Source organism: Phytophthora cinnamomi, assembly GCF_018691715.1.
Source record: "Phytophthora cinnamomi strain GKB4 chromosome Unknown Contig96, whole genome shotgun sequence".
In the NCBI taxonomy this organism is placed as follows: domain Eukaryota; phylum Oomycota; class Peronosporomycetes; order Peronosporales; family Peronosporaceae; genus Phytophthora; species Phytophthora cinnamomi.
This window is the reverse complement of record NW_027151029.1, coordinates 212,523-234,150: the sequence shown is the minus strand read 5'-3', so window position 1 is coordinate 234,150 and position 21,628 is coordinate 212,523. Positions and strand designations below refer to the sequence as shown.

At 56.3% G+C, this 21,628-nt stretch overlaps 10 protein-coding genes across 10 annotated transcripts; 6 read left to right on the top strand and 4 right to left on the bottom strand.

Moving 5' to 3' along the window:
• Positions 1 to 1,146: 1,146 nt before the first annotated feature.
• IUM83_18169 (amino acid/polyamine transporter) lies at positions 1,147 to 2,568 on the bottom strand (the record flags this gene model as incomplete). Its single annotated transcript, XM_067943152.1, has 1 exon — positions 1,147 to 2,568. One exon carries the CDS (start codon positions 2,566 to 2,568, stop codon positions 1,147 to 1,149), a length of 1,422 nt encoding a protein of 473 aa, XP_067783728.1.
• A 434-nt stretch (positions 2,569 to 3,002) lies between these two features.
• Positions 3,003 to 3,905, top strand: IUM83_18168 (uncharacterized protein; the record flags this gene model as incomplete). The annotated part of the gene is made up of 1 exon (XM_067943151.1): positions 3,003 to 3,905. One exon carries the CDS (start codon positions 3,003 to 3,005, stop codon positions 3,903 to 3,905), a length of 903 nt encoding a protein of 300 aa, XP_067783727.1.
• Positions 3,906 to 4,300: 395 nt separating this feature from the next.
• On the bottom strand, positions 4,301 to 6,073 carry IUM83_18167 (putative histone demethylase; the record flags this gene model as incomplete). Its single annotated transcript, XM_067943150.1, has 6 exons — positions 4,301 to 4,387; positions 4,465 to 5,222; positions 5,295 to 5,382; positions 5,456 to 5,632; positions 5,704 to 5,839; positions 5,946 to 6,073. 6 exons carry the CDS (start codon positions 6,071 to 6,073, stop codon positions 4,301 to 4,303), a joined length of 1,374 nt encoding a protein of 457 aa, XP_067783723.1.
• Positions 6,074 to 6,668: 595 nt separating this feature from the next.
• On the top strand, positions 6,669 to 8,693 carry IUM83_18166 (Mutatorlike Transposase; the record flags this gene model as incomplete). Its single annotated transcript, XM_067943149.1, has 1 exon — positions 6,669 to 8,693. One exon carries the CDS (start codon positions 6,669 to 6,671, stop codon positions 8,691 to 8,693), a length of 2,025 nt encoding a protein of 674 aa, XP_067783722.1.
• A 391-nt stretch (positions 8,694 to 9,084) lies between these two features.
• Positions 9,085 to 10,161, top strand: IUM83_18165 (putative myb-like DNA-binding protein; the record flags this gene model as incomplete). The annotated part of the gene is made up of 2 exons (XM_067943148.1): positions 9,085 to 9,287; positions 9,411 to 10,161. 2 exons carry the CDS (start codon positions 9,085 to 9,087, stop codon positions 10,159 to 10,161), a joined length of 954 nt encoding a protein of 317 aa, XP_067783711.1.
• A 491-nt stretch (positions 10,162 to 10,652) lies between these two features.
• IUM83_18164 (Myb-like DNA-binding protein) lies at positions 10,653 to 10,898 on the top strand (the record flags this gene model as incomplete). The annotated part of the gene is made up of 1 exon (XM_067943147.1): positions 10,653 to 10,898. One exon carries the CDS (start codon positions 10,653 to 10,655, stop codon positions 10,896 to 10,898), a length of 246 nt encoding a protein of 81 aa, XP_067783721.1.
• A 485-nt stretch (positions 10,899 to 11,383) lies between these two features.
• IUM83_18163 (Peroxiredoxin-4) lies at positions 11,384 to 12,289 on the bottom strand (the record flags this gene model as incomplete). Its single annotated transcript, XM_067943146.1, has 2 exons — positions 11,384 to 12,104; positions 12,195 to 12,289. 2 exons carry the CDS (start codon positions 12,287 to 12,289, stop codon positions 11,384 to 11,386), a joined length of 816 nt encoding a protein of 271 aa, XP_067783726.1.
• Positions 12,290 to 12,701: 412 nt separating this feature from the next.
• On the top strand, positions 12,702 to 13,581 carry IUM83_18162 (Serine hydrolase (FSH1); the record flags this gene model as incomplete). The annotated part of the gene is made up of 4 exons (XM_067943145.1): positions 12,702 to 12,810; positions 12,882 to 12,948; positions 13,023 to 13,213; positions 13,286 to 13,581. The coding sequence occupies 4 exons, from the start codon at positions 12,702 to 12,704 to the stop codon at positions 13,579 to 13,581; spliced, it is 663 nt and encodes a 220-aa protein (XP_067783725.1).
• A 153-nt stretch (positions 13,582 to 13,734) lies between these two features.
• Positions 13,735 to 14,608, bottom strand: IUM83_18161 (Serine hydrolase (FSH1); the record flags this gene model as incomplete). The annotated part of the gene is made up of 4 exons (XM_067943144.1): positions 13,735 to 14,027; positions 14,098 to 14,297; positions 14,365 to 14,425; positions 14,500 to 14,608. The coding sequence occupies 4 exons, from the start codon at positions 14,606 to 14,608 to the stop codon at positions 13,735 to 13,737; spliced, it is 663 nt and encodes a 220-aa protein (XP_067783705.1).
• Positions 14,609 to 15,693: 1,085 nt separating this feature from the next.
• On the top strand, positions 15,694 to 19,704 carry IUM83_18160 (Retrovirus-related Pol polyprotein from transposon TNT 1-94; the record flags this gene model as incomplete). Its single annotated transcript, XM_067943143.1, has 1 exon — positions 15,694 to 19,704. The coding sequence occupies one exon, from the start codon at positions 15,694 to 15,696 to the stop codon at positions 19,702 to 19,704; it is 4,011 nt and encodes a 1,336-aa protein (XP_067783724.1).
• Between the last annotated feature and the right edge of the window lie 1,924 nt (positions 19,705 to 21,628).

The window sequence follows — 21,628 nt, the reverse complement described above, 5'->3', positions numbered from 1 at the left end:
TGCCGCATTGAATGCGGCTTTCCGCCGGCGGGGTGACGAGTGTCGACGCAGCAGCATTTGGCCCGTCCTTGAGAACTGTTCAACCACCGGGTTCAACCTGCGAGCGTACGCGGCGGTCGGGAGTGCATCATGTTTGGCAGATTGGACGGCACCCGTTGCGCGGATGGGGCAGCGCTACACTTGCAGAGCAGGATAATCACGGTGTTTGGAGCCACGATCGAGCCCAGCTCGGAGGCAGAGCTCTCGAACTACCATTCACTATTTGCTGCTTTGTTGGCAGCACATGGTTGCTAGAGCTTAAAGCTAACGTCTCCAGCCAGCATCCTCGCGTTCAACCGTGGGCGTTGCTCTTCATCACTTCGACCGTCGAAGTTGCAAGGTAGTGACGTCGACCGACGCGTACACTCCAAAGACCAGGCTCGAGGGCGGACCCTCGCCACTCGAGCCTGCGAGCGTACAGCCGAGGCCCGACAATGCACGCTACAGCGATGAAGGTTGAACGATGTCTATCAGCGAAAACGATATGACGTTTGGCCAAGCAGCCTAGCATGCATCACGACTCGCGTGCAACCGACCGCGGGCCTACCGATTGGTCCTAGATGGTCGTGACACGCTGCTGCCGGCTTGAGTGAGGAGGTTGGCAGTAAAGATGTGAAAGGGGTCTGGATGATCCTGTTCGGAGCTGTCATTGGTTTACCGGTCAACAAGACCCCGAGCGAGCCTTACATACTCAAAACGCGTACAGTAGCAGAACATCCAGAACGCTGGATAGCACACTACTCAGTACTCTCGAAACCAAGTCGCCTCGCGTTTCTGCTTCGTTCACGGTCACAACCCAGTCACACTGGACGCGCAATCGCGATACGTAGTGCCTCGTCCGCGAGGTGTAGCTGTCGTGTGAGTTTGGGATGAGTCATGCCAACGAATACACTGTACCAAGCGAGGTCTTTCTCAACGAGTCATTGGATATGACTACCTTCATACGGCTTCCTATTGGTCAGTGCGCTTCAACGTACTTGGAGCAACAGTTTGTTGCAGCACGATAATTTTTAACACACACTTTATGTATTGCAATCACATAATATTATGCCAACTTCGAGCTAAAAGGACACAGCTGCTCTTAATGCAATGAACTGCCATCGATCCTTAGACCTTGGACGAGGCGTTGCTCAGAAGGTTCTCACGCAATTTCGGCGTTGGGCCCGCTTCAATGCGCGGCTGTACGCGGAGGAAGAAGTACGTGGCGCCGATGGCGAAGTAGAGGATGGCTACAATAATGGACGCGAGGAATTCGTAGCTTGACGTACCACTGTAGATGATCGATACCATACCTGCAACGCACAGTGTCATGGAGATGACTGCGCCAGGGATGCCGAAAGGGCTGCGGTAGGGGCGTGGCCGGTTCGGTTCCTTGATTCGCAAACGAATGAATGAGGTCAACTGGAACGAGTACGAAGTCACGGCTCCAATGAGCGCGAGGTTGATCATCACCGATCCGAGGCGCGTGTCTCCAATGATGTAGTGCAAGACAAGCACAACAATAAAACCGATGGAGCTGCCAGTGATGAGTGAAACGTACATCGTGCCTCGCGTCGGGTGGAGTCTCGTTAAGATCTGCGGCAGATATCCATCGCGCGCAATAGCATACAATAACTGGCCCATGCAGAACACGAACGAGTGGAAGCTCGCAATAAGCCCCAGAATCAACATCCACGAGAACCCCGACGTGGTGCTGTTATCCCCAAACACGCTCTGATACCCCGTCAGCAGCGGTGACGAGCTGTTGTAGATTTCTTCAGCGCCGGGGGAGATCATCGAGTTGAAGATGACGGTGCAAAACGCCAGCACGACCAGGGTGGAGATAGACGTCATAAGCCCAATCGGCATATTCCGCTCCGGGTTGATGGTCACCTCGACTGCAAGTGGCAGCTCCTCGATACCCAGGTAGAACCACAGCGCGAACGAATAGCCCTTGACCGCTCCATCCCATCCACTCGGGTACTGCCAGTCGACAGCCGACACCCACTCACTATACGACACCTTGGTCGCCGCGCCAACGTAAAACACCAGCAGGATGATCACCGACACGACCGTCGTGACCGCCTGCACGCGGAAGGTCATCTCGATGCCCACGATGTTGAGCGACACGAAGATGACGTAGAAGACGGCCCACCAGATCGGGCCGTAGTCGGAGCTCAGGCTCAGCAGCTGGTTCATGTACGAGCTGATGCCCGTGACCACGACGGCGCACGTGATGACGACCTTGAGGCTCTCGGCCAGACCGGCGAAGAAGGCGGCGCGCGGGCCGATGGCGTGCAGCGCGAAGACGTAGGGCCCGCCGCCCGCGGGCACCGTCGTGGACAGCTCGGCGATGGAGAAGGACAGCAGCACGTACAGCACAGTCACGAGCGCCAGGATGATGAGCAGCCCGTCGAAGCCCGCCACGAGGCCCGACTGCCAGCCGAAGAAGTCGCCGCTCACGACGGCGCCCACGCCCAGCGCCCACAGGTGCGGCGCCTTGGCGTATCGCGCGGAATCCGCGGCGGCGCCGTTCACGCTCTCGGACATGTCGACGCTATGAATGAGTCAGGACTTGAGCAGCGCGGCGGCAGATGAGGAATGGAGGCGTGTTCCGCTGATACATGCAGTTGGTGCTGCCCCCACGCAGGACTTGTTTGACACATTGATGTGCGGAGAGCTGCAAGCAGGTGCCATCCGTCCCGAAAACCGTTTCACAGCTTCAACAACCACCCAAAGCTCGCCTGTGATTGGCCCCGAGTGTTGACAAAGTGCACACTTCGGTGATGGGGCGGGAGGGGGGTCATGTACGGGACCACGTTCACGCAAACTAGCGAGATGCTCTTTCGAGTCCCTCGTCGCGGATTCGCCGAAAAGCGAGAGTGTACCCACCCGTGATTGGAACGAAAAGCGAGCGGAGGCTGGCGTAGCGCATCCCCACTCGACGATCTTCCAGCAGCTCCATACCTCCCCATCCACCTGCCATGACGCCGCTCGACTACCGCTGGGCGCACGCCGTGAACTCCGCCGACTTGCTGGGTGCCGTGCAGCGCCAGATCCACGAGGCCGAGAGCTGCCAGTTCGCTGCGCCCGACTTCGTCAATGCCATCGAGGCCGACATCGTCTGGGGCGAGGCCGAGCTGACCCCCGTCATGGGGCACCCGCCCGCCACGGACGGGGATCTGACCCTCGCCCAGTTCTTAGACGCCATGCTGGAGCTGGCGACAAAGTTCCAGAGGTCGACGGCGCACAACGAGACGCCGCTGATCGTGAAGCTCGACTTCAAAAGCAGTCACGCCTTCGAGGCGTCCTCTGGGGCTTTGGCTACGTTCGTGGCGCAGTTCCCCTTCACCAAGGGCATCTTCATTAATGCGGACATTCTGGCAGGTCCGGCGAACACGGACTACGTGGCCTTCGACGCGCCTGGGTTCTTGGAGCAGGTTAACCGGCTTGGTGAGATGGAGGGGGGAGTGCACCGCCATAAACTCGTGCTGTCGGTCGGGTGGACTACTGCAAACGCCAACGAGGAAGAGATCCATCGAGAGTACTCTTCCGCAATGGTGGACGTGATGCTGCGTGTCTTGCAGCCGTATGGAGACCGTTTCGCCGTGACGTTTCCGCTGCGCGCCACGAGTGTGCGCAAGTCGTGGCCTGCGCTGCGCCCGCTGCTTACTCCGCCGAACTACGGCTTCACGCTTTGGTGGGCCATCACGCAGATGTCGGACGACGAGATTGGATGGCTGTATACAATGCTGGAGCTTGAGAGTCACACGGATGGCGCTGGTCACTCAGTGAAGTACTCGGGGAGAACGTTTTACGATATCAAGGGCTTTGACAGCTTTCTTGCGAAGCGCGGATACGCACCATCACCAAGAATGCAAAATTGAGAAACTGCTTTTGTGCCGTAGGCTTACTGATCTGTGAAAAAAATATGAGGAACTATGTGTAGATGATGTAAATCCGCCAAGTTCGCAATGTTATTATACTACTTCAGAAGCATCAGCAGCCAGTGAAAAACACCATATCCCAACGTAAGCCATCTCGCTGCATCGAATAACGAACGAAGCATGGTGACTGCTTCTAAGATCAAAATCCCGTAGCCCATTTCTAAGCGCGAACAGATGCTCCTTTCCGCTTGAGGGTGAAGTAGTTGTCTGTCGAGGTCGAGTGCACACCTGCATTCGAATGAAGATTGACCATGTCACCAACCTGAGACTGTTCACTAGCTTGCGCTTTCAGCGCACGCATCTTCGTTTGCACGCGTCTAATCGCATAGCGCAATTCAGCCGTCCCCACCCACTGTAGCAGAGTGCGGTTTTGCATCGCGCAGCCGCACATTTCCTTCGTGTGGCGCAAGCATGAGAGTCGGCTGGGATTGCAGGCGCAGATAACACCCGAAAAGAAGACGTTGTGTCGACAGTGAAAGCACTGTCGTACGTCGTCTACCTCCATAGATTCCTCGTCCAGCATGACATCGCCGCTGAGCTCCTCCACATTTTCTAGCCCCTCGGCCAAAAACACCTTCTTGTAGTCCCTCTCCTCGTGAAACAACCGCCGCAACTCCTTCAGCAACAGCTCACAGTCCGTGACAGAATACTCGTCCAGATTTTGCGTCGATCCAAAGTGAAACACGAATCGATCGTGGGAGAAGATCGAGAGCCGTCCATACGTGCGGTACATCTCGACACATTCCCTTCCAAAGTCAATCCAATTGGGGAGAACAAAGTTCACTGCTTCGTTGCAGTTGAAGCCTTCACTGAATCCGCTATGGTACGATTTGGGGAACGTAAGGATGATGTCTCCGGGGTGCTGCACGAGGGTGAATACCTTCACACCCTGACTCTGCAAAACCGATGGCGGCACCATCGTAGTTAAATGAAGGAGCAAATCTGGGTTCTCACGGAAACGCTCTGGGACTTGAGTCCTCATGGCCGCCTCGAACTTCTCGGCGTCCGCAGACGGGATGCCATACCATCGCTTATTGGCACCAAAGTGGTGGTAGTTGATGCTGGACATGTAGTTGTCCTCCGCGTGCCAGCAGAATGACGCAAATAGCATGCCGCAGTACAGCCAAGGCACGTTAATTCCATTGATCGCGGCGCCCAGGTGTCGGAGTAGTGAACCATACGCGTCCGGAAGGTTGTTCAGGTTCCACCCTGTATTCCGGTAGTATTCTGGATTTGAGAAGTCTATCGTCTCCGTTCCTGTCGGTGCCAGACAGAATTTATCAGCAACATGGACAAATAAACATGTACCGGAAGGCCCGTTTGCTGTACCTTTTGTTGCCTGCGAGGCGAATCGTTTTACAGAGCGCAAGAAACCACTGCCAACTTGCGCAATATCGAGGTCATTTGCGTATTCCACCTGTGTAAGGATTTAGAATATTCATCATGAGAATCATGACTCCGCCCCCTACTCGAAAAAAAAAAAAATGTACCTCAACGTTGGGTTCCCCTGTCTGAATGACCCGCCAGTACTCATGCTCGATGTCATCCGACGATACCGTCTCCGGGTCCAATCCCCTCGATCTCAGCCAGCGATCACGGAACGCGTCGGCACTCGCACGGAACGACTTGAACGTGTGCGTACGGCCGTCTCCGTAGGCACGTCCTTCCTGCAATCAACAGCACCGCTCCCAATGAGCCCACGCCTAGCAACTCTATTCAAACTCAACAACCCTCCGACCTGGAGTTCGTGGATTTTCTGCTTCCTCGTCTCGAATTCCACGAGTTCGCTCTCGAAATCGATAGCGAACGGAGGTCTCCAGCCCTCAGGCGGCACGATCTTGCAGATCCCCGTTCTGGCCGCCTCGCTCTCGATGCTGAGCCAACGTTGAAAGTTGTGTATCGCAAACCGTTAACTCCCTAAAACTTCCCACAACGGTAGAAACCGCAATGCCCAATTGTAAAGCTGGCTGCTAAACGCACCTGGCGATGTACTTGATGGGGTCCGCGAACTGCTCCAGCGTCGGGTAGAACACGGCGCCCTGCGGCAGCGCCGCCGCCCGCACCATCTTGGTCTCCACGACCGACTTGGCCAGCGCCAACTTCAACATCTTCCTTGACTCACGCGATTCTGAGTCCGCATCTGATTCCGCGCGCTTTTTTCTGCAACGCCCGCTGCGCCTGGGTGTACCGCTGGGACTGGTACCGCGCGAGCGCTGTTGACGCTGACTTTCAGCATGTCGCCGCAGCATCGCGCCCGGCGGAGAGGAAGAAGAGCCCGAGCCGCGACTACCGCGAGCGGAGCGCGAATTCGACGGCGCTGGCGGCGACTTGGCGGCTGCGGTCAGATTTGACATGTTTCGGGGCTGAAAAACCGGCAAAAAGTATCACCGACTTGGCTGGGGACCTCGCCGTTGGGTATTTGGTGGCGCGGGCAAAAAGGTTTTGGCAGAGGCCTTCGATAGAAACGGCCGCATTCGGCGACAAGAACCGTAAGTAACGGCGTCTGAAGTGCATACTGTCATAACGCATTCCCCTAAAATACTGTATCTATAGTAAAACCAAATTCTGAACTCCTGCAAGACTTTATTCCCTTGTCAAGATATCGAATTGCTGTATCTGATTACAGGGGGATGCTCTCGACCAATTGAATGCGAGGACCCCCACTTGGGCCTCCCATAGTGGCAGCGCGACCTCGAAAACCCCATGCAGCTCTCCAGCGCCACTTCAACGGCTGCCAGCAGCGCCGACAGCATCGCCATCGCCTCCGCGATCGCAGAGGATGCAGCCATGGCGGCCATCGCGGCGACCAGCTCCGAGCCGGCGGAGCTGGTCGATGAGGCGGGCAAGCAGCAGCACAACACCGCTCTCGTCCACCAAGCTGCCGCTTCGGCTGCTGCTGCTGCGGCTGAAGCGGCGGCGGAGCAGGGGCCCAGGAAGAAGCGCAGGAAAGTGCTGCGCCCCATCGACAGCCCGATGCAGCAGCAGCGCGCCAACGTGAAGCTCAAGTCTGGCGCCGAGATGACGCTGCAGGTGCGCCAGCACTTCGATAACCGCACGCAGGCCAAGGAGTACATCCAGGACTTCGCGCTGGCGCAGGGCAAGCGCGCGCGGCTGGACCCGAAGACCAGCGGCGGCAAGAACTTCACCTTCATCTGCAACAGCCAGACGCCGTGCAACTTCGTGGTGCGCGTGTGCAAGTACAAGAGCGCGAGCCTCTCGGGCCACTTTTACGTCAGCTCGTTCAATGCTGAGCATGGACCGGAATGCACGGGCACGGAAGCGGTGACGACGCGTCAGGTAGTCAATCATCTCATGAACGCGAACGCAGCGCTGAGTGCTGTGCCAAAGCTGTCAGGGCCCAGCGTCCGAGCCATTGTGCAGGCCCAGGACGGCATCATTGTGCCCAGTCGCATGGCCTACCGAGCGAAGCAAGAGGTGACGGGGAACATTCTGAAAGACGTCGTTGTGGGGATCCAAAAGCTTGAGTCGCTCCTGCTTCAGTTTCAACAGCTCAATCCATCTGCCAAGTTAAACGTCGAGGTGGACCAGTGGTCTCACGAATTCAAGCGCGCGTTCCTGATGCTGCCGCACGCTCCACTGCTACAGCGCCACAGTATGCGAGTACTGGGCCTCGATGGACTTGGGATGGCTCACACGAGCAACTACCAAGGCACGTTTCTGGAGCTTGTGACCAAGGATGGGAACAACGACATGTGCACGTTGGCAGTAGCTCTCTGCGACAGCAAGAGCACCGAGAACTTCAGGTGGTTTTTCCAGGGTTGCCTTGATGGAGGGCTGTCACTAGATGTGCCGATGTTTTGCGAACGAACACCCACGCTAGTCCGAGCTGCCGAGTCCTTTTCAGGCGCCTCGCCGATTGTGCTTCAGTGCACTGCGCACTTGATCAGCACCATGGAGGAAACGTTCAAAACGACTCTCGGACGGGACCTGAACCAGTTTGTGTGGCGTGCCCAGAATGCTGACACACGAGAAGAGTTTGACGCCATCCTCAGCTCGCTCAGCCTAGTTGACTCGCGTGCAGCTGACTACCTTCGTGGGTTGAATCCAGAGTCCTGGGCTAAGCACTGCTTTCTCAAGCGTCATGCTCTCTACGGATGGCAAACCACGAACCTGGCCGAGTCGGAGAATCCGTCGGTTAAAGTGACCCGGATGCTGCCGCCCTTCGACTTCTTCCAGGGATACATGGAGCGCAGCATGGGCGACCTCTACGAGCGCAAAATTAGTGCGAAGGAATTGGTCCAGGCCGGTCGCGTCCTCACGCCGTACGCCGAGAAAATCCTCGAGGAGCAGCAAATTGAAGCCTCCGCGTGCTGCGTCTCCCCAAGCGACGGCGATACTGGCATCGCCTACGTGTGGGATGCTCGCAGCCCCATCGCCAAGAAGCGGCGCGTGAATCTGAGCGCTAAGTCGTGCTCGTGCTCGTACCGTGACCAGTTTGGGCTCCCGTGCAAGCACATGTACGCGGCCGCCGTCTTCTTCAACAAGAGCGGCGGGTCGTGGGACCTCGCGCAACTCTGCCACTCCGTGTACACGGTGGCCAGCTACGCGCAGGCATACGGCCCGCTGGTGGAGGCCGTGCAGATCCCAGTCGATGAAGAGCTCGTGCGCAACGACTCCATCCAGATGAAGCCGACGGCCACCAAGCGGTGCTCGGTGTGCAAGACGCTTGGCCACAACAAGCGCAAGTGCACGGCGCTGGAGGTGTGACCAGCCTAATGTGAAGCACTCCGAAGTAGTGTATCGCCATCGTAAGGTATTAATCGTTCGCAGCAGGACTTGGTGCTTTTGCCCAAGGGGATCTTTCTTATACTCGGCCACTTCAACTTGTGCTATTTTCCGGCCAATCGCGCCTCGTCACTGGCCACTTGACTTGACATTTGTATGCGTGGCGGTTCACGTCGTGACGGACTTTCCGCCAATCGCAGCGCGTTGGTCTCGACGGTTGGGACCTGTCTTCGATCTTTTCCGTCGAAGATAACGTTTTGGCGCATACTGAGCGCAAGTCAAAGCGCGGCAGTTGGCGACAAAGCGAGGGGCGCCAGTCACATCGAGATCCACCGGATTCCGCGCAGCGAGCGACCAGAGGATCCAGCCGAGCATGACGCCCAGCCACGCCCCGCTCGAGGTGCAGCAGCTGGAGGCGCCCGCGCCGAGGCTGCGCAAGGAGCGCAAGCCCGTGTGCAAGTGGACGGAGAAGGAGGACCTGCTCATGCTCAAGCTCGTACAGAAGTACGGCACCCGCCACTGGACCATCATCGGCACCAAGCTGCCCGGCCGCAACGGCAAGCAGTGCCGCGAACGGTACGGCGACTCGAAAATGCAGCAGCACAGTAGCTAGTTGCCTTTGTGCAGGTCAGATCGTTGGCACGTTGAAGTTTCTGAAAGACTGACGATTGCTGCTGAATGGCTGGGCGCTTGTTGCAGGTGGCACAACCAGCTCGACCCGGCCATCCGTAAGGAGCCGTGGTCGCCCGATGAGGAGCGCATCCTCAGGGACCTGCACGACAAGTTCGGCAACAAGTGGGCGGAGATCGCCAAGATGCTTCCCGGCCGCACAGACAACGCCATCAAGAACCACTGGAACTCCAGCAAGCGGCGGCTCAAGCGTGGCATCACGCCAACGACAGTGGCGGCGGCACAACGCAAGCGTCGCGACAGCTCCGGATCGGAAAGCAACTCGAGCGGAGACTTCCCGCTCGATGACCTGCCGTCGCCCGTGCCGATTGGGGCCAACGACGTGTACCCACTCAATGCGCTGCTCACGGACCAGGTCGACTTTGCGTCTCTGTATCCGACCACCTTTGTGCAGTCGCCACTGGCGATCCAAACGGGACAGCTGGGAAGTCCGCACGGCTCGCTGTGCTGGACACCGACAGATGCAACTTACAACCGGCTGAACGCCATGTGGGGTATCCCCGCCATGCCCAACTGGGCCTCCACAGGCTTCAGCAGTCCTCTCGCCACAGCAACCACCATCGAACCGAGGAGCACCAAGCTGGCGTCCGACCGCGCTCCAGCCATGAACGGCAAGCGGCTCATGGAGGACACTGCCGACCCCGAGCAGACACAGTCGCCAGCCGCCATCCCACAGGCGAAGAAGCAGAAGAAGGACGATCCGTCGCTGGAAATTCTGGCGAACGCAGCGCTGCTGCAGTCCATTGGGCACGCCGTGTAAGGGCAGACGCCGTGACGACACCTTCTCACCCTGGCCACTATTTGTATTTGTACGTGCCCCGCGACGTGGTGATCTCCAGCCAGCAACACGCCGCCGCTGGACGACAGCGGGCGCTCTTTATTGTATTCCTCCTCGGCATTGATATTTAGTAAGTGAACCTCCGCTATTCGTTTGTACCGCCCCGATGTCCTTGATGCGCGTTAGAGTTGAAGTTGTATACCCTTGCACTATACACCTTGCCCGTCCACTTTATCCAACTGTATCCGGACATACAATTTTCTCATTAGCGGCGCATGTTTTTGCGGCGGTACACACAGTCTACATTTGCCCCCGTGTCTTTGGGGCCGATACAAACTCCCATTCTGGGCGCGCCGCCTCGTCGAGCGGAGATCCCCAAAATTCCGAAAAAGTGTGCGGGTGGTGCGGCCTCGCCTGGGCCTCACACCCGCCCTTCCTCCCCTCCGCACAATTGTCCAAGCCCCGAAGAGAAGATGTTCGGCCAGATCGTCAAGCAGACCGCCAGCAAGATGGGCGCCGCCGGCCGCCGCGGCATCTCCGCCTCGGCCAAGCGCATGTCGGCCGAGGGCGAGCACCACCAGCACCTCGTGTTCGAGGGCGACTTCCCCAAGGGCGTCGTGCTGGGCCTGACCCTGTTCGTGACCGTGGGCGGCGTGGGCGTGCCCGTGATCCTGTACCGCTACCAGAACTGGAAGCACGGCTTCCCGCAGCAGGGCTAAGCAGCGCGGACGCGACGCGACGCAGCGCAGAGTTGAGCTGAGCTGAGCCGAGTGGACGACGGACGCTGAGGCTGTAGCAACTACCACAGAGCCGCCGCTACTTGGGCGTGCGTTTCGAGCTGAAAAAGTATTTTTTGGTTCCCCCCGATCGGTCTTCCGAGTCTTTTGCCTCGTGTTTTCTTAATCGGATGCAGTAGAGGGCTTCGGCCACGAACGAGAGAGGAGAACCGACGTGAATAAATGAAGAAAAACTTTGAGAAAAAAACGACAAACATGGAGAGAGGACGCTGCATGCTGTGCTACATGTGGATGTATTTGTGTTTATCAGGGAGTGGCGGTAGTGTCCAGGACGGCGTCGAGCCCCAATTGTGCGGCTCTCGTCCGCTCGACGTGTCTGTGCTGCGGACAGCTTGTCCGCCACACCGCCGAAACGACCCCAGTGCCGTCCTGGCCGCACACTGCTAGGACAATCGATAGGCTGCAGCCTACAGCTCTTGCTTCTTGGCGTCGTCGCCGTACAGGTGCTGGAAGAAGTCCATCTTCTCGACGTGGTCGGTCTTGATGGTTTCGCCGCCCGGCTTCCAGTTGGCGGGGCACACCTCGTGTGGATGCGCGGCCGAGTACTGGAAGGCCTTGAGGATGCGCAGCGTCTCGTCGACGCTCCGGCCCACGGCGTCGTCGTTGATCTGGATGGAGCGGATGGTGCCCTCTGGGTCGATGATGAAGAGTCCGCGCAGCGCGGCGCCGAACATCTCGTCCTCCTCGTCCGTGACCAGCACGCCGTAGTCCTCGGAGATGCGCTTGCTGATGTCGGCGATCAGCGGGATGTTCATCTTGCCCAGGCCGCCCTCGCTGCGCGGCGTCTTGACCCAGGCCAGGTGCGTGTGGTGCGAGTCGGTGGAGATGGCCACGACCTCGGCGTTGATGCTGCGGAACTGGTCCACGCTGTCGCTGAAGCTCACGATCTCCGTGGGGCACACGAACGTGAAGTCGAACGGGTAGAAGAACAGGATGAGCCACTTGCCCTTGTAGTCGCTGAGCGACACCTTCTCGAACTTCTCGTTGACCACGGCGTTCACGTTGCTGAAGTCGGGCGCCGGCTTGCGCGGCGTCACCTTGAAGGCCGATGCCGAGTAGCGGTTCTTCTTCTGGTAGCCGAGCTGCTCCAGCAGCGCCTCGGACACGTGGGGGAACTGCACCTCCACACTAGAAACAACACAATATATGTATTATGTATAATATGTATTAGTCAATGGAGACGTGTGATACATTTGACCCTCGTTAGGATTTCTCTACCTCTTCTTGCTCTCGGCCTGCTTGGCGCCGGCGGAGAGCTGCAGTAGCACTGAGACAAGCAGCAGAGTCAGCTGGAAGACGCGAAGGCGCAGCATGTCGGCTCTATCTGCTGCGGAGGGGGCTTCGGATACTGCGCGGGGAGGAGCTCCGGTTCAAGGAAGTACTAGTATGATCAAGTACGGTGGACGGTTGTGTGCATTAGTTGAATCCCACCACCAACTGCTTGTCCGCCGGAAAAAGTGTGGCGCTAGCGTGCTGACGTACGTCTGCGCCAATCCGTTGGTGCAGCTCGTCAGCGGGCTGCGTGCACAGCTTACTGGCAGTGCAATTAGTGCATTGTCCGATGTATACCAGAGAATTGCTGCTCGCACACACGGTGTAATCAACGGAAGCAACATTCGCAAACCCGACGTTCATCGTGCAGCGAGGAGTGCGTCACTCGTGAAGTTTCTGCTTGGCGACAGCATCTCAACACTTTTATTTACTGTTCGACTTCCTGCGACGAAGATGGCTACGTTCCGCGTTCTGTGTTTGCACGGCTTCGGCCAGGACGCGCCCAAGTTCCGCAACCGCATCTCGTCGCTGCGTCGGGCGCTCAAGTCCAGCTTCGACTTCGGTACGGTGATAGCAACTGCGTCTAGGACTCCCAAGCCACGCGTCTGACCTTGTATTGTGTGTGCTTGACAGTGTTCCCCCAAGCCCCATTCTTGATGACCAGCTACCCGAACTCGACGCCGGAAGAGCAGGCCAAAATGTGCGTTAGTGACAATTGAACGGATGCCACGGGCAGCGTGCTGACAGAGCTGCGTGGCGTGTTTTGCTTTCTAGTGCTGAGGCTGAGCCCACGTACAAGTGGTGGGACTTTGAGATTGACGAGGAGACCGGCAAGCACACGTACGGCCGTGTGGACGAAGCTGTGGACTATCTCGCCGAGTTTGTGAAGAGGGAAGGCCCGTTCGATGGCATCTTCGGTTTCAGTCAGGGTGGCATGATGGCGTCGCTGCTTCTGCAGCGACAGTGTACGTTCATTCATCTAGTGGTTGCGCAATGTGTGTATTGCTTCTGACCGCGTTTCTAATTGTCTTTTCTAGTTGCCGACCCGAACAACTCACCGTTCAAGTTCAAGTTCGCCATTTTCGTCGCGTCTTGCGACCTTGGCGACCCGGAGTACAAGTCTGAGCAGAAGGTGGACGTTCCTTCGATCCATATCATGGGTGAGACCGATGCCATTGTGACGATGGACAGAAGTCAAAAGCTGTTGGAGCTGTACAACAGCCCCAAGGTCTTTGTGCATCCCGGCGGCCACTACATTCCTACCAGTAAGGAGCCGAAGGACGCTCTTCGAGAGTTCGCGAAGGAAATGACCGCAGTCTACGGCGCCAAATAGATATGTAGCCTTCACCGATAATAGAGCAAGATCTGGGCTTGGCTTACTCAGCTCTCATACCATTCTGCGAGAATAATGCTGAGCCAAAGGAACAGGGGGCTGTGCTCAAAGTAGCTTAGTGACAGTGCACAACGTAGCAACACCAAGCGTGTTTTACTGTTTTTCGTCGGCTTCCTGCAGTTCTTTGAAGAAGGCTCGGAACGTGTCCTTGGGTTCCTTGTTGGTGGGGATATAGTGGCCTCCAGAGTGCATCAGCAGCTTGGAGTTCACGAAAATGTCACGCAACGCGAGGCTCCGCTCGTTGTCCACCACAGCATCCGTCTCACCGATAATGTGCAGCGACGGCAGATCCACCTTGGCGTCGCCAGCGTACTTCGGGTCACCACAAGCTCCAGCCGAGACGAAGAAGGCGAAGCGGAACGCGAAGGGCGACTCTGGAGTGCTCACTGATACGAATCCACACCGATACCAATCAGAGAAAGCACACAATATTGACGACCGCTTCTCGCCACTCACCTTGTCTCTGCAGGATCAGCGACGCCATGGTGCCGCCCTGGCTGAAGCCGAAGATGCCGTCGAAGGGCCCTTCCTTCTTCACGAAGCTCGCGACGTACTCTACGGCTTCGTCCACGCGCTCCAGCAGGTACTGATCCGTCTCCTCATCGCGAGTGAAGTCGAACCACTTGAGCTGCTTGACGTTCTCTCCGGTCTCGCCACTGCACAAATAAATGCTTCAGTGATGAATCACTTTGCTCGATCTAGCCGCTCCCAGTCGCTTCTTACTTGTTGGCGTGCTCCTCTGTCGTGGGCTCGTACGGCACGTCGAACGGTGCGTCCAGGCAGACTGCAGTATTATTGGCACGATGCGCATTAGTACAGTAGTCGTAGGCGGTAGACGAGCGTCGGTCGACGACGGACCGAACTCGACGCTGGATTTGAACGTTCGGCGCAGAGCGGCGATGCGGCCGCGCAGCTTCAGGGCGTCTTGCCGGTAGCCGTGCAGACACAACACGCGATACTTTTTCATGGTCGGAGGGCGCCTGAGCAATACTCGCAGGCAGGGCTGTTTTTGGCGTTTTTGTTTTTCTTGAATTAATGAATAAACCACCAACCCACCCACCCACCAATTTCAACAGCAGATTTATTGGGTTATATTGTAATGTTCGTTTAGGCTAAGTTCAAGCCCGCAACAACGCGGCGCTGACGGCGCTGTGCACGTACTCTTTGACTTGTGCGTGCGGGGCGTTGTTCTTGTCGTGGGCGTCCTCGAGCGGACACGTACTCGTGCGCCATGTCTCGCACGCTCCGCTCATATTGCACCACGGCTAAACTCGGGAGCTCTTGCATGGGCTCCCAAGTTAAATCGGCGACATTGTTGTATCCTTGCCAATGCACGAGGTACCAAGCGGTACGATTGTACACTCGCTTGGCCAGCAGGACCTCGATCACATACTGCGGGAAATGACGGATACGGACGGGAAATGACGGGTTCATAATTTTTTATTAGCATGTTTTACTTACTTTGTAAAAGTCACTTTAAACCCAAACCCACAAACCCACCCACCCGTTGGATATCAATGGCCCACCCGCCAGTCAAATTTTACCCAGGTTTTTTCAACCCTGCTCGCAGGTGACGTCTTTCGAGACTGCCCCAGTGATTGGAACGCTCTAATACAGGGAAATAAAGGGATCCCTCTACTGGAGCAGTTAACAGCGGTCACACGTCGCAGAACTGAAGAGACTGGGGGCTCTAGAGGGTAGTGTGTGTGTTGCAGGGTACTGAACCTTGGTACACTGTACCAGTTCCGAGGTACCCGAACCGGTTAACCGAACCGGTCCAATACGACCACACGTTGATTAGACGAGGAGGTTGATTGGACGAGTAGTGTAGAATGATGGTTGATTAGACGCACTAGTTGATAGGACGCACGGCCGCGTGTCTTTAGCACTAGCCTAGGGTGTAAGCTCCAACAATCCAATCACTTCTGAATTTCGATTCAACCCCCCAAGTGACCTTCCTCGCCTCGCCCCAAGCCTCGGCGGTGTCAACGACCAAGACCAACAAGTGCAAGACCCAACCACGACCTTCTTCAGGTTATGAGCCCAAGCACCATGTCCTCTGTCCAAGACACCAAGATCTCCATCGACAAGTTCAACGGCGACAACTACGCCACGTGGAACCGCTACATGCGTGGCGTGTTCCTGACCAAGTCGGTGTGGAGCGTCGTGAACCGCGAGACAAAACCAAGCTTCGCGGACACGAGGGCCAAGGACGACTACGTCAAGTCGAGCAACATCGCGTTCGGCCTGATGTTGCTCCACATGGATGCTGACTACCATCATGTGGTCGACGACTGCGAGGAAGCGTGGGTGGCCTGGACGCGACTGCGTTCGCTCTATGGGGGGTCGCAGAAGGCTGGACGCATCTACCTGAAGCGCCAGCTCTTCAGCATGGAGATGGCAGAAGGCGGCAATGTGCTTCATCATTGCAATGAAGTCCTCAACATCAGCGCCAAGCTCAGCAACATCGGCGCCAAGATGGAGGATGAAGATGTGGCGATCTGCTTGCTCAGGAGTCTGCCCAAGACTTTCGAGAACGTCGTTCTCAACTTGGAGATGAGCAACGCAGAGCTGCGCACTCAAGATGTGATCAAGGTGCTCACGAACGAGCACATCAAGCGGCAGGGCGAGAAGACGGCTCAGGTGAAGATTGAAGATGCTGCGAGGGCCTTCAATGCCGAGCGTGAAAGTCGCCACTGCACGTACTGCGGAAAATCGGGGCACGTCGTGGAAAAGTGCTGGACCAAGCAGAAGGAGGAGAATCGAGGTGCACGACGTGGCCGGTCTGGTCGCGGTGCGAACAACGTCCAGTGGCGTGACGACAGCGATGACGACTGCGTCGCGTTCGCGGTCTCTATGGAGTGTGGAGTCTCCAGGACCAACAAGTTTCAAGGCTCATGGGCGATCGACAGTGGTGCCACGCACCACATCTGCAACGACAAGGCCAAGTTTGTCGACATCAAGGTGTGCGACGAAGGTGAACTCACGGTCGCCAACGGCAACACGGCCAAGATCATGGGAGTCGGGACGGTCATGCAGCGGGTCACTTTGCCCAACGGCAATGAGCGCGACATCCGCATTCAAGATGCACTTTACGTGCCAAGCATGAACAAGAACCTGCTTTCGGTGCCGCAGAACAACCGAAGTGGACAGTTCAAGGTGGTGTTTGATGGTGCTGAAATGCACATCGCACAGAAGAAGTCGAAGAAAATCGTGGCTTCCGCGGACCTGATCGACGGCCTCTACTGGCTCCGAGTCCCAAGCTGCGCTGCGAATTCGGTGTCCAAGGCGTCGGTCAACGCGGTGGATCTTCATGCGCGTTTGGGTCACGCGCCGAATGACGTTCTTCGGAAGATGGTCTCAAGTGGCATGGTGACGGGTGCAAAAATGCCGACATCGTCGAAGAAGTCAAGCCAATGTCGTGGGTGCCAACAAGGGAAAATGGTGCAAAAGCCCTTCCCAAGCAACCCGAACAAGCGCAAGTACAAGCCGTTCGAGTTCCTCCACTTCGACATTTGCGGGCCCATGGAGGAAGAGTCGCTGGGTGGCAGCCGCTACCTGTTGCTGATCACGGACGAAGCCAGCGGCTGCATGTCGGGATTCTGTCTGCGAGCCAGGTCGGAGAGTGAAGGCTGCTTGCGCCGATTTATCACCAAGGTGGAGAAGCAATTCGATGCCAGGGTGAAGTTCGTGCGCCATGACGGAGCCAAGGAGTTCGCGACCAATTCGCTCTTGGCGTACTATGAAGACCACGGCATCGAAGTGCAGCCCACGGTTCGGTATGCGCATCAAACGAACGCGACGGCTGAACGCGCCAACCGAACCATCGTGACCATCGGCCACAGCATGCTTCACTACGCCGGGTTGGACAAGACGTTCTGGGCGGAAGCAGCGATGACGGCGATTTACATCAAGAATCGTCTGCCGTCACCCAAGTCGCCCGACAAAACTCCGTTCGAGATCGTCTACAAGTCCAAGCCCAACGTCAAGCACATGCGGATCTTCGGGTGCAAGGCCTACGTTTTGACGCCGAAGGAGAAGCGACTCAAGTGGGACCCGAAAGCTCGTGAAGGAATTTTCATGGGTTACGAGGAGCGTTCCAAGGCGTATCGAGTTTATGACATCGAGGCGGGGCAGGTGGTCATCTCTCGCGATGTCACATTCGATGAGTCAAGCTTCGACGACTCCAAGGCTGCTGATGGTGAAGAAGTCAACCGACTTACCGACGTTTTCGACGACATGCAAGTCTCCGACGACTCCGGCACAAGGGTGTTCACGCAGGCGGGGAAGCGCAAATCGCGTCCGGACAACCAAGATCGCGACAATGTTCGGCGTCCTCGTCGCAGTGCTGGACTCGAAGAAGCAAGTGCGCCGGGACCCTCGGTTGACCAAGACCAACGTGAATCTACGCCGGCACAAGAAGAAAAATCGGAAGAAGACGATGAAGACGGCTCGACCCCACCCATGTTCTGGCGTGCAAGTGCCAATGCGGTGGAAGCAAGTGACAGCGCGGAGCCGAAGACGTTTCAAGAAGCTGTGAACGGACCAGACCAAGTCCAGTGGCGCAAGGCAATTCGTGCCGAACTCAAGTCAATGCGGCTACGAGGTGTTTTCCGCGCCGCCAAACTGCCCAACAACCAGCGCGCAGTCGGAACCAAGTGGGTGTTCAAGATCAAGCGCAACGCGGACGGATCGATCGAGAAGTTCAAGGCTCGGCTCGTCGCGAAAGGCTTCGTGCAGAAGTATGGCATCGACTACACCGAGACGTTTTCGCCCGTGGTCAAGTACGTCACACTGCGAATGATCATTGCGGTGGCCAAGTACTTCGGATGGCCGATGGACCAGCTCGACGTGGTGACTGCGTTCCTGTACGGCTTGATGAAGGAGAAGGTGTTCTGCAGCGTGCCTGAAGGCGTGGAACTGGACGACGGTTTCGACTGCGTGGAACTGCTCAAGGCGATTTACGGGCTCAAGCAAGCTTCGCGAGTTTGGAACGAGACCTTCGACGAGTATGTGCGCTCCATCGGTTTTCGCGTCTCAAGCTACGACCCATGCCTCTACATCAAGGTCGTCGACGGCGAATGCGTTCTGCTGCTGGTCTACGTGGACGATGTGTTGGTGACCGGAAGTTCGGCGGAAATGATCGCGGAAGTCAAGCGCCAACTCAAGTCGCGGTTCAAGATGACCGACAGTGGCAAGTGCTCCTTCATCCTCGGGATCGAGGTGGTCGACAACGCGGATGGCAGTGTTACGCTGAGCCAAGCTCGCTACATCAACGACATCCTGGAGCGCTTCGGCATGCAAGACTGCAAACCCGCTGCAAGCCCGGTCGACATCAGCATGAAGCTAATTTCAAGCGACTCCATGACCAAGTTGGACGCGCCATTTCGCGAGGCTGTCGGTGCACTCATGCACTTGATGACATCGACTCGCCCGGACATTGCGTTCGCTGTCGGCTACGTGTCACGCTTCATGGAGAACCCGCAAGTCGAGCACTGGATTGCGGTCAAGCGCATCTTCCGCTACCTTCAAGGGACCAAGTCGCACGGAATCCGTTTTTCGCCGGGCAAGGACATCGACTTTCAAGGTTACTCGGATGCCGACTGGGCTGGTGATCTTAGTGATCGCAAGTCTACGTCGGGCTACCTGTTCCAAGTCGCCGGCGGACCGATCTCGTGGGGTTCCAAGAAGCAGTCAAGTGTGTCGCTATCGACAAGCGAGGCTGAGTACATCGCACTAAGTTTGGCGATTCAAGAAGGCAAGTGGGTGCACAAGCTGCTGTGCGAGATCCTGGTTGCTGCAGGCGGAGTCACGCCTGAGTTGAAGATTTTCGAAGACAACCAGTCGTGCATCAAGATGACCAAGAACCCCGTCAACCATGGTCGCGCCAAGCATATCGACATCAAGTACCACCACATCCGCGACGAAGTCAAGCGCGGCGAAGTGATCGTCGAGTACTGCGAGACTGCCACCATGCTGGCCGACATCATGACCAAGGGACTTGCCGGACCACGCCACAAGGACTTGACGGCTGCGCTCGGCGTTCACGCGTGTCCGCATTGAGGGGGCGTGTTGCAGGGTACTGAACCTTGGTACACTGTACCAGTTCCGAGGTACCCGAACCGGTTAACCGAACCGGTCCAATACGACCACACGTTGATTAGACGAGTAGGTTGATTGGACGAGTAGTGTAGAATGATGGTTGATTAGACGCACTAGTTGATAGGACGCACGGCCGCGTGTCTTTAGCACTAGCCTAGGGTGTAAGCTCCAACAATCCAATCACTTCTGAATTTCGATTCAACCCCCCAAGTGACCTTCCTCGCCTCGCCCCAAGCATCGGCGGTGTCAACGACCAAGACCAACAAGTGCAAGACCCAACCACGACCTTCTTCAGTGTGCAGTCGGCTGGTTGGTTGTTGTATTAAGCTCTGGACTTCATGGGAGTGTGACTGCGTCAAGGACGGTCTTCATGCAACAGTATGACAGCAAGGTCGATACTGTAGATGAAAGGGGACACCAGCCCGACACTCTTGGCGTAGGTGGTAGAGAATACTGTACCAAAGAAGTGGATGCCTTTGAATCGTAGATGAAGGATAGTGCTGTACCTGGTCTACTCAGTTACATTATGCAGTTGTGGCTTTCATAATGAAGCAAATGTTATAGTACGGAATGACGTTTTCATGTTACCAATCTGCTTGTCGTAATATTAGAAGCGGATGATTCCTTCAGTGGCTATCAATTTGTAGGACGTGAAAACAAGGAATTATTCTTTTTTTTTACAGCTGTGAACATCCAACCCCATGCACGAGATTTCCTATCAACCAGACTACCTATGACGCTTATTAGTATGTGCACTTTACAAACGTATCCATATCTCTGAGCGACAGTTAGGGGCAACACGAAGATACGGACACTTTAAGCTTTCAAAATACAACTTCTTTTACCTTCTCCTACACAAGTCTTTCTCCCCCTCCTTCGCTCTCCCGGTAGAACCTTAACAGCAGCTACGGCAGCGGATCTCGAGAATTATTGCAGCATACCGTAGGTACAGTTCATGATTACCGTACTAAAGTACGAACGTGTGCCGTGCCGTATTCAAAAGAAGTCACCGTGTCAGCTGCTTGAGACATGTTGCAGGGTACTGAACCTTGGTACGCTGTACCAGTTCCGAGGTACCCGAACCGGTTAACCGAACCGGTCCAATACGACCACACGTTGATTAGACGAGGAGGTTGATTGGACGAGTAGTGTAGAATAATGGTTGATTAGACGCACTAGTTGATAGGACGCATGGCCGCGTGCCTTTAGCACTAGCCTAGGTTGTAAGCTCCAGCAATCCAATCACTTCTGAATTTCGATTCAACCCCCCAAGTGACCTCGCTCGCCTCGCCCCAAGCCTCGGCGGGGTCTACGACCAAGTCAACCCGTGCAAGACCCAACTACGACCTTCTTCAAGACATCAGTGAGGACGAGCTGCACATCGATGCTAAGTACGAACTGCACTGCGAATCTTGAGATGTGAACGGAACAACTTGTGTTTCTGGGTACGTTACGGTAGTTTATAACTTACACGAGGACACGAGTCTAGATGTGTTTCTTACGAGAAAATACCTTATCTGAGTGGATATCCACTGAGATGCCCCCAAGGCCGACAATCGATGTCTGAAGTGAGTTGCAGCGCTCGCGCAGACACGTCCCCGTCTGATCTGCAGGTACAGACACCCACAAACTGATATCTACATACAGTTTATACCCTTGCACAACCGGTAGTTTTCGTTAACCATTCCGCGCCCATCCTCATTGAAGTACCGCTTGTGTGGTCTACTTATTCTGCATTCCATTTGAATGATCCCGCCAAAAGTGCACTTCAAACCAGATCTTCCCCGATAGACGTCAAGCGCTGCGCACAAGATGACCGCCCCCAGAAATGAACAAAAGACTCTTGGCTCACCATCCAGCAGAAATGCATGGTCATTGAGGCGTA